This window comes from Dipodomys merriami, unplaced genomic scaffold (assembly GCF_024711535.1).
Source record: "Dipodomys merriami isolate MVZ:Mamm:240054 unplaced genomic scaffold, mDipMer1.0.p SCAF_2, whole genome shotgun sequence".
Lineage (NCBI taxonomy): Eukaryota > Metazoa > Chordata > Mammalia > Rodentia > Heteromyidae > Dipodomys > Dipodomys merriami.
Genome location: NW_027203381.1, coordinates 88,496,875 through 88,511,472, shown reverse-complemented (window position 1 = coordinate 88,511,472; position 14,598 = coordinate 88,496,875). Strand labels below are relative to the sequence as shown.

The following is a 14,598-nucleotide window of genomic DNA, read 5'->3' as shown; positions in this document are numbered from 1 at the left end:
ATAACCAGGTTAGAACAAACTAAGGACAAATTCCTCAAACACAAGGCAGATCAATAAAGAATGTGTCAAATCAAAATCAGGGTGGTTTCTGTGTGTGTCTACAGACTTCTCTTCAGTCAGGCACCAGCACAGAGTAGTATTCTGACAAAAGAATCACTGTAAAAAGAGAGCTGAAGAATAATTAAGGAATATTTTAAAGGTAAACCAAATCAAAAGATGTGGATACTAGAAGGGGTAAAAGGTCATTCTTTCTGATTAAAGGAAGCTTCATTACCTTTTGTTGATTGTGATGGTGGAAGAGTCTGAGGTTCTGGAGCTGCAATAAAAGCAAGTCAGATGAAAAGCAACACTGAATTCATTTACACGTACGCTAACCCTTCCAGCATAGCACTGCCAGAATCTCTAGGCTTCTTGCTCAAATATGCTCTTCAAGTTGGAGTTTTTTTTCATTTTTGTTTTTCTAAGAGACGTTTGCCATGGTCAACTATATTCCCCTTGCTAATTACTAATTTCCTTCAGTTTGACACCTGCCTCTTCAAAAGGAGCAGAATTTTTTTAAAAATATAGTTACAGTTTTCCTCCTTGCCCATTTCGTTGCAAAACTAAACCAGGCTTACTTAAGCAAAAAGAAAAAAACCCCACAAAACTCTTGTTTTAAAAATCCTGCTTTGGTTGGAGCTGGGAAGGTGGCTCAGTGGTAGAGCGCTTGCCTTGCATGCCTGAGGCCCTGGGTTCGATTCCTCAGCACCACATAAGCAAAAAGAAAAAAGCCGGAAGTGGCGCTGTGGCTCAAGTGGTAGAGCGCTAGCCTTGAGCTGAAGAGCTGAGGGACAGCACAGGCCTCACGACTGGACCCCACCCCCCACCAAAAAAAAAAAAAATCCTGCTTTGGAGACAGGCTATTAAGGGAAACACATATGTAGGATTCTTCAAGCTGAGAGTGAGAAACATCTTCTGCTTAGAGCCAAGGGCTGAAAATTTAGATAATAATGAGAACAAGAGTGACAAAGTTCCTAAAAATCAACCTCTGTATAAATTTTGCATAGATTTAAATCTGAGAGAGAGATAGAAGAAGAATCTCTTCCTGTAAAACAGACTTCTTTTTTGTTTTTGTTTTGAAGTATACCATTAGTAAAATCTCCTGAGAGAGAAGCAGATGCCAGTGTACAGAGATTATCTCCAATTATAAATTCTCAGAGCATTAGAAAAATCTCGCCATTCTGGTCTTACAGCCTGAGAACGGAGGAGCCCCAACACAAGCAGAATTCTTAGAAGATGGAAACACTTCTTCCCCTTCCAGCTGAAAGGCCATTACTCAGAGCAATCAGAATTCCACTCAACTTTGGTATTGGAAATTATTTGAAGTCCTAGACAAAGGGGTCCTCAATCTCCTGGCTGTATTTTTGTGTTTTCTCTGTGATGGTCACGAACATAATGATCCTTCACACAGCTCACAGCAGCACTGTGATCATATCAAAGGCCTGACTGAGATGAGATCATCTCATTGCATTTTCACACTTGCCCTGGAAAAATGTATCACATACTAACATACAGATCAGAAGCTCTTGCACCATAAGAGTTGCATAACACAAATATCAACCCCTACTTCTGGAATACTGAAAACAACTTGAGGGTAAATTACCAGTTGTTTATGTCATGGGTGGGGGTAAAAGAGAGATTTTAACATTCAAAGAAATTGTGTTCTACTGGGAGTTGGAACAATAAAGAAACAAAATAATCAACAAATCAGTATTTAGGAATTTTAATATTTAAAACCCAGGAATTGTGATACGAAACGTACTCATTACCTTGCTCATGTAATTGTAACCCCTCTGTAGGGTATTTTCACAATTAAAAAACTTAGTAATAGAAAAATAAATAAATAAAACCCAGGAAGATGTAAAGCTAAATTATATGTTAAGTGGAAAGAATACATCATCCTGGAAGTTCTGAAAATATTCCATTAAAAGGATATTTCCTGTTTCATTTACAGAGAAGTATTTCGTGAAAATAATAGAATATGTACACATATTGGAAGGCCTGTATTTCTAATTGAGTCTTCCTTGGAGCTTCTGTACAACCATTATAGAGTCTTGGCTTTTAGAATATTATTTTGAATTTTGATTGTCATGTCTTATCCTGACATGATGATGAGCAGCTTGAAGGGTGCCTTCTGCAAAACTGGAAACATAGCATGCACCAACAAAGAAGCTGCCGACCCCTCAGACGCTTAAGTAAAGGTGCAGACCAAAAAAATATGTGTGGTGCTCTATATCTCACTTTATGATGCTGTGGCAACATCCCAAAACTCATAGGCAAAAAAAAAATACTATATAATTTCCAGTAAAATCTCACTAGAGTCATTTCATTTCTGTTTGAGACTGCTAGTCATTTCAAACTTCATAAAGAATCGACTTGATAGAATCATACAATTACTTATAAGAGATGAACATGATCTAATTGGAATTAAATATCCTGAAAGGTTTAGGAGGAATTTATTTACTAGGTTTGGTTCTTGTTGCTTTGGGTCTGGGGCGATGTTTAGGTGTAGAAGGGGTGGATATAGTCTGCTGGGGAGCTGAAAGAAGATTTAATATAGCTTTGGTAAGTGGTATTTCTCAACCAACTGTCCCTATAAATGGATAATCTGCTTAAGTACAAAATGACTTCATTATTCTTTGTATTCCTAGAATGGCCAACACTATGCTTTCTATATAGTAGACATCCAAATGAGTATTGACCTGATCCAAATAGATTAAAATTCTACATGAGAAGTGAGGAATATACTACTCAATTAATTGTATTAGAAAATGAGCACCTTGGCCATTTCAGATACAAGGTACAACTAAGAACTCAGAAGGATAATATTCAGTAGTGGACAAACACAAACCAAATAACCTAAATTTAGAGAAAGCTCAGAATTCATTTAATTTGTGGTTCACTCTTATCTTTACCAACCACAATAAACTCTACTACTGAAATAACTTTATGTTATAGACTGTGAGTTATTACCTCTTTTTTGCATCTCTTTCTTCATCATATCCAGCAAGGATCTCAGAGCCTACTAGGTATTGTTTATGTTTGGACTACACTGGATAAAATACTCTGATCAAGTCATATCTAAATGGATTCAATAAAAGAGAATATATTTCTAGAATAATGTATCATGTATACTTCAGCTGCTATTTTCTGGGTGATAATATTGAAAGATTGACAATGTTGAAAGAAATAAAAACTATTTTTCAAAATACATAAGCATCAGGATTATGGAAACTCTGAGTTTTATAAGAAGGTATATGAGATAACTCAGTTCTGTAAAGAATTTCATGGTGGAGAATAAAGGGGAATGTTCGGAAAAGGTCAACAATGTCTCCTTTCTATCACTTTACCTGTTCTTTCAAAGTGTACAATTAAACCAAGATCTTAGTTACCAGGTGTTGTAGGTTTCATTTCATGACTGGGAAATGTTTCCACTTTTTGAGAAGCAAATGGTACTTCACTTGGAGCTGAAAGCAAAAACACCCCACCCCACCAAATAAATTAAAATGAGGTATTTTAAGAATTTTAACATGCTTTTGGATGGCACGATGCACATGCTACATGATTAGGGATGAAAAGTGCATGTGGCTTTGCAAGCGGATGGATGAAATGAAATGGGGAAAAGTTAGAATATTAAATGTTCAGTAGCTGGCTCCAGGTCGACGCCCGAGGTATACACAAGTGAAATGACATAGGCCACAAACAGGAGAGGAGAGGAGGGGATGTGGATAATGAGGTCCATGCAGTTTTCAAAATCTTTTACAACGTTGAAGATGAGGGAAATATCCTCTGTTACAGTTCAGGACATAAGAGATAGACAGACACACATCACAATAGAATTTAAAAGATAACTACATTAAAAATATACCTTAGGCATATATTCAGACAAAGTAGAAAGAAATTTTTAGACATGATGGGAAAAGGCATTCACATGGATTATGGATTTTTTTTATAAATGGGAAACAAAGCACATTTAAAAAAAATATTACCCAATGTTGTTGCCCTTGGCTGTTCAAGAGTTCTAGAAGTTTTAGGTGGGACAGATTCCAGAATAGGATCACTTGTTGCTGTAGGAATAAATGCCAACATTTATAAAAGAAGCAGAGATTCCCCGGGAATAAAATACAAATTCACAAGCAATAAATTAACTCATATAGGAGGAAAAGTATCAAGAACACTTGAGGGATTGCTGACCAATAACACTTTTAAATCAGTGATTCATTAGGAGGCAAAGATGAGCTCACCTTGAAAAACATACATACTTAGAAGATCAGAAACAATGACCAAACAATGCTCCATACACACCCTTTTCTTCCCTTCTGTTTCATAACTGCTAACTGAACCCATTATACACCTTCATTTCCACTTTTCTTATCTTTTGCTATTTAAAATTGTTCACCTGTATTCAACATGGCACAAATAATACTGACAGAACGTGACACACAGGAGGCATGTATCTGCCTCTGGCAGATACCACTATTCCCTTGGAATCTCCCATCATATTTTAATTTGCTGAAAGGGACTGTTGGGAGTGAGTTAAACTCATTGTAGATGCATTAGGAAGTAGAGGCTAAAGATGGAACCCACATGACCTTCTATAGATAGATCATGTCTGTCCTAAGAATTTTCCACCACCACACTATTGAAGATCAAAGGCAGATCATTTTGTTGTGGTGGTGGTAGTGGGAAGTTCTGCCCTGTGACTGCAGAGGTGTGGCAGCATCCCTGGTCTCTGTGAATCAGATGCCACTGGCATCTACCCCCACCTGTGACAACCAGATATTTCTCCCAATGTTGCCAAATGTTCCTTGTGGGGAGAAAGAGTTCCCAAATAACCCCCATTTGGGAACCACTACTCTACAGAAAACAGCCAAGAAGCTAAAACCTTTTTACAATGAATAGTAGAATGGTAGGTCAGTATATTACTTTCTGCCAGTGGCATCTGCATCTCCCTCAGGGGACAGAACTCATTTTCTGATGAAAGTAAAGAACTCGTTTTTCTTGACACTGAGAGGTACCTACATCTCCCCTGTGGAGCTCCAGAGAGCATCCTCTGCAGAAGCTAAGAGATTTCCTGACATTCTGGTGCTGGGTGAACGATTGTTTTGCCCAGGTTCAAGTGGATTTTGGTGTTCTGCTGCAGTTAGCCATCACCGGTCCCATGTTAGCTTGGGCTTTATGGCTCTGAGCTACAAGAATGTATACAGCAAGTGGTAGAGCTGGCTTCTGAAGTAATATGAACACACAGCTATGTATTCACAATGAAGCAATGCTAGCTCTGAGTCTAAGAGCTTCAATGACTATAATAATACACAAAGTTTGATTTTCTACAGAAAGAAAAATGGCAGCCCCATGCAGGCTATATGCCCAGTGTTACAGCTTCAGTATTTCTGGTAAGTATGAAGAATCATAACTTCCAAGCTGACATATCTTACTTTAGAGTTTGCATAGCATCTTAAGCTAGATCAACTTTTTTAACCTTATTAATACTGCTGAGAAATAGGTGAGGTAGTCCTTTCTCTCAGTTTTCAGACTGAATAATGTACTTGACATTTATAGCAATAAAGACAATCACCAACAGTCACGTGTTGGAATGGTCAAGCTCTATGCATGTTTTTCCAGTCCCATCAGCAGGACCGGAAATAACAGGATGAAAACCAGGACCCTCACCAAACAACGGAGCACCCAATTTTATCCAAGAAACACTACTTGCCTTCAAATCCCACATAGATCCAAAGACATTAATTGCTGGGGACTTTAACACAGCATTCTCCCCACTAGATAGATCAACTCGGCAAAAACTCAACAGAGAAACCGCAGATCTAAACAACTACATAGATCAACTAGATTTAACAGAAATCTACCAAATATTTCACCCAGCAGCATTAGAATACACGTTTTTCTCAGCAGCACATGGAACATTTTCCAAAATAGACCACATTTTAGGTCACAAAGCAAACTTGTCCAAATTCAGAAACATTGAAGTTATACCTTGCATTCTCGCAGACCACAAGGGAATAAAAGTAGAACTCAACACTAAAAGCCACCAAAGAAAGTACTGAAGCTGAACAACACACTGCTGAATCATGAGTGGGTCATGGAAGAGATTAGAAAGAAAATTCAAATGTTCATAATATTCAACAAAAATGAGCATACAAATTACCAGCTCCTCTGGGACACAGCTAAGGCAGTACTCAGAGGCAAGTTTATAGCCCTGAGTTTCTACATCAACAAATTAGAGAGATCTGAAACCAACAATTTAATGAGACATCTGAGCCTCCTTGAAAAAGAGCAGCAAAATAAACCCCAATCCAGTAAACAGAAAGAAATAATTAAAATTAAATCAGAATTAAACGAATTAGAATAAAAAAAAAACATAGAAAGAATCAACAAAACAAAGAGTTGGTTCTTCAAAAAAATTAACAAAATTGACAGACCCTTAGCAAATCTTATCAGAAAAAGAAGGGAACACACCCAAATAAATAAATTCAGAGATGAGAATGGAAACATCACCACAGAAACAACCAAGATTCAGACCTTTATAAGGGAATACTTCTCAAAACTTTATGCTAACACATTTGAGAACTTGGCAGAAATGGACCTTTTCCTAGCAAATACTGACATGCTGAAACTAAACCAAGATGACTTAAACCATCTTAACAGGCCCATATCAAGCATTGAAATAGAAACAGCAATAAGAGATCTTCCAGCTAAGAAAAGTCCAGAACCAGATGGTTTTACAGCGGAATTCTACAAGGCCTTCAATGCAGAGTTCACACCAATACTCCTCCAACTCTTCAATGAAATTGAAAGAGAAAGTTCACTACTGAACTCATTCTATGAAGCCATCATAACCCTCATCCCAAAACCAGGAAGGGACTCATCAAAGAAAGAGAACTATAGACCCATTTCTTTGATGAACATTGATGCAAAACTTCTCAACAAAATTCTGGCCAATCGACTTCAACAATTCATCCAAAAAATCATACAGCACAATCAAACAGGATTCATTTCAGGGATGCAAAGCTGGTTCAATATACACAAATCAATTAATATAATTCATCACATCAACAAGAGCAAGGATAAGAACCACATAGTTATCTCAATAGATGCAGAATATGACAAACCTACAGCCAGCATTATACTTAATGATGTAAAACTAAAGCCATCTCCTCTTAACTCAGGAACGAGAAAGGATGTCTACCCTCTCCACTTCTCTTCAATCTAGTATTAGAATGTCTAGCTACAGCAATAAGATAAGATGCAAACATAAAGGGGATCCAAAGAAGAAGTAAAACTCTCCCTCTTTGCAGATGACATGATCTTGTATTTAAAGAATCCCACGGACTCCACTCCCAAATTACTCAAGCTGACTCAAAACTTTGGCAAAGTAGCGGGGTATAAAATTAACCCTCAAAAATCAATGGCTTTTCTGTATGCCAACAATGAGAAAAGTGTGGCTGAAATTAGGAAAGCAACTTCATTGGTAATAGCCACACAAAAAATAAAATACCTAGGAATTAACTTAACCAAAGAAGTGAAGGACCTCTATGATGAAAACTTTAAAAACCTGAAAAAGGAAATCAAAACAGAACTTAGAAAGTGGCAAAAAACCCCATGCTCCTGGATTGGAAAGATCAAGATTGTGAAAATGGCAATACTTCCCAAGGCTATCTACAAATTCAGTGCGATACCTATCAATATTCCAACCTCATTCTTCAGGGAAATAGAAGAGGCAATCCAAAAATTCATATGGAACAACAAAAGACCCCGAATAGCTAAAATGATCCTCAACAGAAAGAACAGTGCTGGAGGAATATCAATACCAAATTTCAAACTCTACTATAAAGCCATAGTAATCAAAACAGCTTGGTACTGGCACAAGAACAGACCTCAGGACCAATGGAATAGAATTGAAAACCCAGAAATGAACCTACAGACCTATAGCCATCTAATCTTCGATAAGGGAGCTAAATAATAGAATGGAAGAAAGACAGCCTCTTCAGTAAATGGTGTTGGCAAAATTGGTTAACCACTTGTAAAAAAACTAAAGCTAGATCCTTATATATCACCCTGAACCAGAATCAACTCCAAATGGATCAAAGACCTCGGAGTCAAAGCAGACACTCTGAAAACATTACAGGATGGAATAGGAGAAACCCTTGGCACAGGCCGAAATTTTCTTAATAGAGATCTAGAAACACAACAAATCAAAGAAAGGTTGGACAAATGAGATTGCATAAAATTGCAGAGCTTCTGCATGGCAAAGGACATAGCTAGCAAGATCAACAGAAAGCCAACAGATTGGGAGAAAATCTTCACTAGCCATACAACAGACAAAGGTCTCATATCTAAAATATACCTGGAACTCAAAAAAATTAAATCCCCCAAAAAACAAATCCTCAAAGAAACAACTGCTCAATAAATAAGTGGGCTAAAGACTTAAAGAGAAACTTCTCTGAAGAGGAAAGAAAGATGGCCAATAGATACATGAAGAAATGCTCAACCTCTCTAGCCATAAAAGAAATGTAAATCAAAACATTGAGATACCACCTCACCCCAGTTAGAATGGCTATAATCAAGAACTCTAATTATAACAGATGCTGGAGAGGATGTGGACAGAAGGGAACCTTACTGCATTGTTGGTGGGAGTGTAAACTTGTTCAACCACTTTAGAAAGCAGTATGGAGATTCCTCAAGAGACTCCACATAGAGCTCCCCTATGACCCAGCAATCCCACTTTTGGGCATTTACCAAAATGTTCACAAACAAGACCACACTAAAGCTACCAGCACGACTATGTTTATTGCAACCTTATTTACCATAGCTAAGATATGGAACCAATCCAGATGCCCCTCAGTAGATGAATGGATCAAAAAAATGTGGTATATATACACAATGGAATTCTTTGCCTCCATCAGAAAGAATGACATTGCCCCATTTAGGAAATGGAAAGGCTTGGAAAAAATTATATTAAGTGAAGTATGCCAGGCCCAAAGAAACATAGATCCCATGGTTTCCTTTATTTGCAATATCTAGTGTATGTCTGAGTCAAGCAGAAAAAGTCAGACAAGTTGATGTTAGGGAAATGAACCCTAAGATACATATTCAAATGTTTTTTTTTCTTTCATGCGATTGTTTCTAACTTATTTATAAGATTATTTCTTTGTTGCTTTGTATGTCCTTCCCCCATTGTATAACCCCTGCTTTCATTGTATTTGATGTTGGTATAATTTGTGGAGGGGAAGGGGAAAAACAAATCGTTTAACTAGGGATACAGGTGGACCCATTGCAACAATGAGATGTACAAGTTGTTATGTCGAAAAACGAACTTTACAACTTTGGTGGGGGGTGGGAGGAAATCGGGTGGGGGGAGGGAAGGAGTATGGGAAGGGATGGGAAAGAGAAACGAAGGAGGAGGCTACAATGCTTGATAAGAAATGTACTCATTACCTTGCTCATGTAACTGTAACCCCTCTGTACAGTATTTTCACAATAAAAAAACTTACTAAAAAAGTAAAAAAAAAAAAAGAAAGAAAGAAAGAAAGAAAACTAGGACCCTATTTTGACACCAAGTCCCCTGATAGTTAATTTAGCAACAACTTCTCTCCATGTTCATCTCTGGAAGCATGAGCTTTTCTGCAATCTAGATAGATTTAAAGATCAATTTTATATTCCTCATAAAATGAGGAATGTAGGGTAAAGACAATAATATTAAGGTAGGTTATCAAGTTCACATAAGAGTTGTACCTGCATGTGAAAAACACCACAAACAGCCAGGTGCTGGTGGCTCACTCTTATAATCCTAGCTGCTCAGGTGATTGTGATTTGAGTATTATGATTCAAAGGTAGTTCAGACAGGAAAGTCAGACTTATCTGTGATTAACCACCAGAAAACCAGAAGTAGTGCTGTGACTCAAAGTGGAGAGCGCTAGCTTTGAGCAAAAGAGCTCAGGCCTTGAATTCAAGCCCCATGGCTGACAAAATTAAAACTAAAACAAAAAAACAGCATAAATGTGGGTACTTTTTATGTATAAAGAATGGACACTATAGAAAATAAAGGAATAGAAAAAGCAGGAATTATTTGGAGGTAGATATTGCTTTTCTTCGTTCATTTAACTTGGTATACAGAAAGACAAAGAGTTATTCATTGGGGATATTTAAAATTTAGTGATGACTATGCTTTGGAGTCATTGCTGGTTGGAGATGTAAAAGAGTTGACATTAGATTGTATAAACGTAGTCTGAAAGTACAGAACAGCTTCCATGTACTACATATAATAAGGTAGCAAACACATTTACAAAGTCATCAAAATAAGGATATAATGAGTTAAAGCATACACATTCTGAGAATATATATATATATATATATATATATATATATATATATATATATTATACTTTAAGGTTTTAATATGAAGGAGCTGTTAGCCTTGCTGAAATTTCAGTTCATTTATGAACTTTGGCTTGCTTTATAAAACCTAAGTTCAAGTCATGGATCCAGCCATATTCTCTCTATCTACTTCTAAGTAAGTTAGGAAATGTTTGCTAACTTGTATTTAACCTTTTCACCTTGGCAAGAAATTATCAATTAATACCCTAGCTTTTAATTTATAGCTTTGCCTTTGACAAATGTCATGACTGTCTTTATGTAATCCTAACTCCCAAATCTTCCTTCCATTTAGTAACATTGAGCCAGTTTTCTCATTATCTGTATATTTGTTCTAAAAATTATATTTATTCACTTTATTTCTCAAGTTCATAATTGCCTTCCATTCTAGGGGTTCCAAACCAGGATAACAACTTCCCTGGAGTTATTTCTACCGGGCATTTGTTAGAATTGCCTCTCTGTCTACTACTCTCCCCTAGCTATTATAATTCATATCTGGAAGTTCCCAATTGTTAGAAATTATCTCTTACTTACAACCATTTTCTCAAAAATACTTAAAATTTGAATAAGACATCTGTCATCAGACTTAGCCTGTTATATTTCTAATTCCATAGTTTCTAATTGCTGAGTAGTAAAGAAAAAGAATGCTAAAAGCACACAAATACCACTCATTCAAAGTTTTATGTTGTTTGGACAGCTTTAAGATACACACTACTTCATTTCATTCTTGAGTTAAATGAGATCTTTTGACACTGAAGTTATAGATGCCAGAGGAGAGAACAAAAATAGAATTCTCTAAAAATCATAATTCTTTGTTTCTCTAACCTAATTCTCTTACACTGTGTAAAGTTCAGAAAGTGATTTGGCCTGATTTCTAGAAGGCTACTCCAAATCTAAAACTGATAAATGTCCCAAAATGTATAGTAACATATAGACTGTCTATAAAACAGTGTATATGCTACTATACATCATTGCATATAGGTGAACATCTTCGATCACCTGTCTTTAGTGGATAAAATGCTACAGCCATTTGAAATGCTGATAGTATCTCTGCCATCAGTTTCAGCTTTGCTATTGTATGACCAAAAGTCAGAAGATTTTAATGCAACAAATTAAATAGATGGTTAAATATGAAAGGTAATATTGATTTATCTCAAAACAGTAATGATTTATAATTAAATTTACTTTCAGATTTTCCAAAAAAACAGATATGAAAGAAACGGTACTACCATTTGCTCTAAAACTTCCTATAAAATCTATGTGCTAATTAGTTGTCTCATTTTACCTCAAAAATTCCATAATGAAAATGTCCTGGTGGAACCATGTGATGGCACACAAATCATTTCAAATCATCACGGTTTTATTTTATTCAAATTCACTGAAAACAACTTTACAAAAGATTTCCCTTTTCATACATAAACTCTTAGACAGAAGAGTTCATGGAGGCAGAAGTTTTGCCACAGTCGTTATGAACTGTAAGTTTACAGCTTCATACATAGAGGCTCCCAATAAAGTTAATCTGCAAAACATCTATTATAACCAACAAATTAGCAACAAGTTTGGCAAATGAGGTCATATAAATTTTTCAAAAAGGATACATTAACTTTGTTTAGGGAATAAATGAACATATTCTTTAGTTAATTTACAACATGCAATCTGTGGCTCACGCCTGAAATCCTAGCTCAGGAGGCTGAGATCTGAGGATCATGGTTCCAAGCCAGCTATGGCAGAAAGTATGTGAGACTCTGATCACCAATTAATCACCAAAAATCTGCAAGCAGAGCTATAGCTCTGTGGTAGAATGCTAACCTTTAGGGGAAAAAAAAGGCAAAACTCAGAGACAGCACCCAGGCCCTGAGTTTAAGCCCCAGGACCAGCATGTGCGTGTGTGCGCACGTGCGCGTGCACACACACACACACACACACACACACACACAAATATAACACTCAAATAAATGCACAAAAACCTCTACTACACAAATACCTGAACAAGTTTGCATAGCCATACTCTAATATGATATAGGATTCTAAAAGCATGTATAAATAAGTGATGAATAAACATAGTAGGTAGTTAGAAAAGCCTCACACCATATGAAGAATTCTCAGAAGTATCTAAATACATGAATAATGCTTTCTTCAGTTAATGGAAAAAGAAAATACTTTCCTGCTTTGGCTTGAAATTTGTGAAAATATTGCCTGCAAGGAATGTTTGTAAAATAAAATCAAAGGCTAAGGCCGTAAATCTCTTAGGGGCCACAGTGAATCTGTAAACTATCAGCTATCCTTGAAGTCTATTTTCCTGCTCTGGAAGCAGTGTCCCCACAACTCATTTCGCTTTTTCCTCCTCTCTGGGGCTTAATCCAGTTGGGTGGGCCACTTGGATGCTAATCAACACTTCTCAGGGTTGGCAATAAAATCTAAATATAGAATTTATTTCTTTTCAACTACTCTGAGCAAATCACCTGTGGCCAAAATGGTCTGACTATCACACCACTCAGTTTTTCAGTCTCTAATAATTTATAGAGTTTAAGCAGATGCTGCAAATTACTGGAGTTCTATGAAGTATTGAAAGAATTTAGCACTGGAAACAATTAGGGCTGGCCTCTTAACGGAAGCTCCAAAATTAGACGGGAATAAAAAGGCTAAAGATAACCATCCCCTAGCTTGATTCTCTGTCAAAGAACAGCTCTAAAACAAAAGTGTTTATGGTTTAAGGGGAAATAATTTTTCTTGAGGAAGAAGTTTTAGTAATTACTCCTAGTAAACATGAACAAACAAAATTCAGTTTAACTTGACACTTTGAGAGAAGAAAAGGAAACGGGTTTTCTAGGGATGAACACAGATGTAATAAATCATTTTGGAGTCATAACCATTTTCATTATTAGATTTTTGAAAAGCTGAGACTAAATACTAGTCTTTTTTTTTTTAGGGGATGATCACAAAGTAAATTATGGAGGCTTAATCCTGAGGGAATTATCAAATCAGTGACAGAAAGATTATTTCCATCTCTTACATCCCACTTGTTATTAGAAATTATGTATGTGCCCTACTTGTGAGATGATAAACTCATGGTATGTACACTGGCCTTCCCCACTTCGGGTGCCCATGGAAAATATTGGCAGCTGTCTACTACACTGATTCATCACTGTGCTCATGCAGGTTAACAGAGTGATGCAAGTCTTCTCTAACTGAACAGAGACTCTCAGTGATGTAATTTACCATACCTACCATGAGGTTCATGGAACATGGGGAGCTCTGCATGTAACTCTGAACATATCTTTTTCATTTCTCCTTTAAAAAAAATTTAAAGTCAAATGATAATCCAAAGGTAATTTGAAATTCTCAAAGATATTTGAGGTTAGCATATCTTTCTCCTCTATTCCTGCTTTTCTTTAATGAAATAAGTTGATCAAACAAATAGTTGTTTTTTAAATACTGCCATGATTGTCATGCAGCAATGCAAAAAGTTTGAGATGGGCAGTATGGAGGGAACAAGACGCAGTCAACGTTCATTGCACTAACACAGAGATCCTGCAGTTCTTCTTGTGTAGTAGTAATTTACACATTAGTTCTAAGACAGATCAAGCTGATGAAAAATGTACGTATGATTTCCTTTTATAGATGGAGGAATTGAAATTGTGTGCGCTAGTTATTAGCCCAGCTCTGCCTTACTCTGCAGCTCGCACATTAGCAATCATACTCATGGTAAGAACAGAATTCAATGACAAGCCAGTCCCTCTCATATAACTTTTTACTTCTTATCTATCTATTCCCAGTATAGTGGTTAAATCCTCTGTTGTGAAAGCTGTTCTCACAATTCAAAAGCAAGATACTGCATTGTTTTACTCTTAACTTGCAGCAGTTTATTGGAAAGAAGATTAGGAAAGAAATGAGTGAAAGAAATGAATGAGTCTAAGTATTGCTTCCCTACCTATCCAAAGGAAAGTATCTTGTTCATTTCCTTAATATAAAAGAAAGTAACTCTGTTTCCAGGGACTTTGGAAGGTTCATCATGATGCTATATTCATAGCTCTTTGAATCGCTTAAAAGAAAAACTGCTATACAAATATAAATTATATTATTCCAATAGAGAAATGGTCCACCAGCCTTGATTACATGAATGCAAATGCATATTTCATTTGAGGGTAAATGGTATTGAGAGCTTTTCCA

The 14,598-nt window shown here is 36.5% G+C and overlaps 1 protein-coding gene across 15 annotated transcripts in view; it reads right to left on the bottom strand.

Moving 5' to 3' along the window:
* The window catches only part of Abi3bp (ABI family member 3 binding protein), a 188,266-nt gene that overhangs the window by 75,021 nt on the left and 98,647 nt on the right, over positions 1-14,598 (bottom strand). For 14 of the 15 annotated variants that reach the window (XM_070030358.1, XM_070030366.1, XM_070030367.1 and 11 more), the window contains 3 exons: positions 4,029-4,106; positions 3,432-3,506; positions 275-316 (listed from right to left, as the gene is read on the bottom strand). The exons of the other annotated variant lie outside the window; for it this stretch is intronic. In XM_070030358.1, the coding sequence (XP_069886459.1) occupies positions 275-316; positions 3,432-3,506; positions 4,029-4,106 (195 nt within the window). The remainder of the gene's footprint in view (positions 1-274; positions 317-3,431; positions 3,507-4,028; positions 4,107-14,598) is intronic. 15 annotated transcript variants of the gene reach the window in all.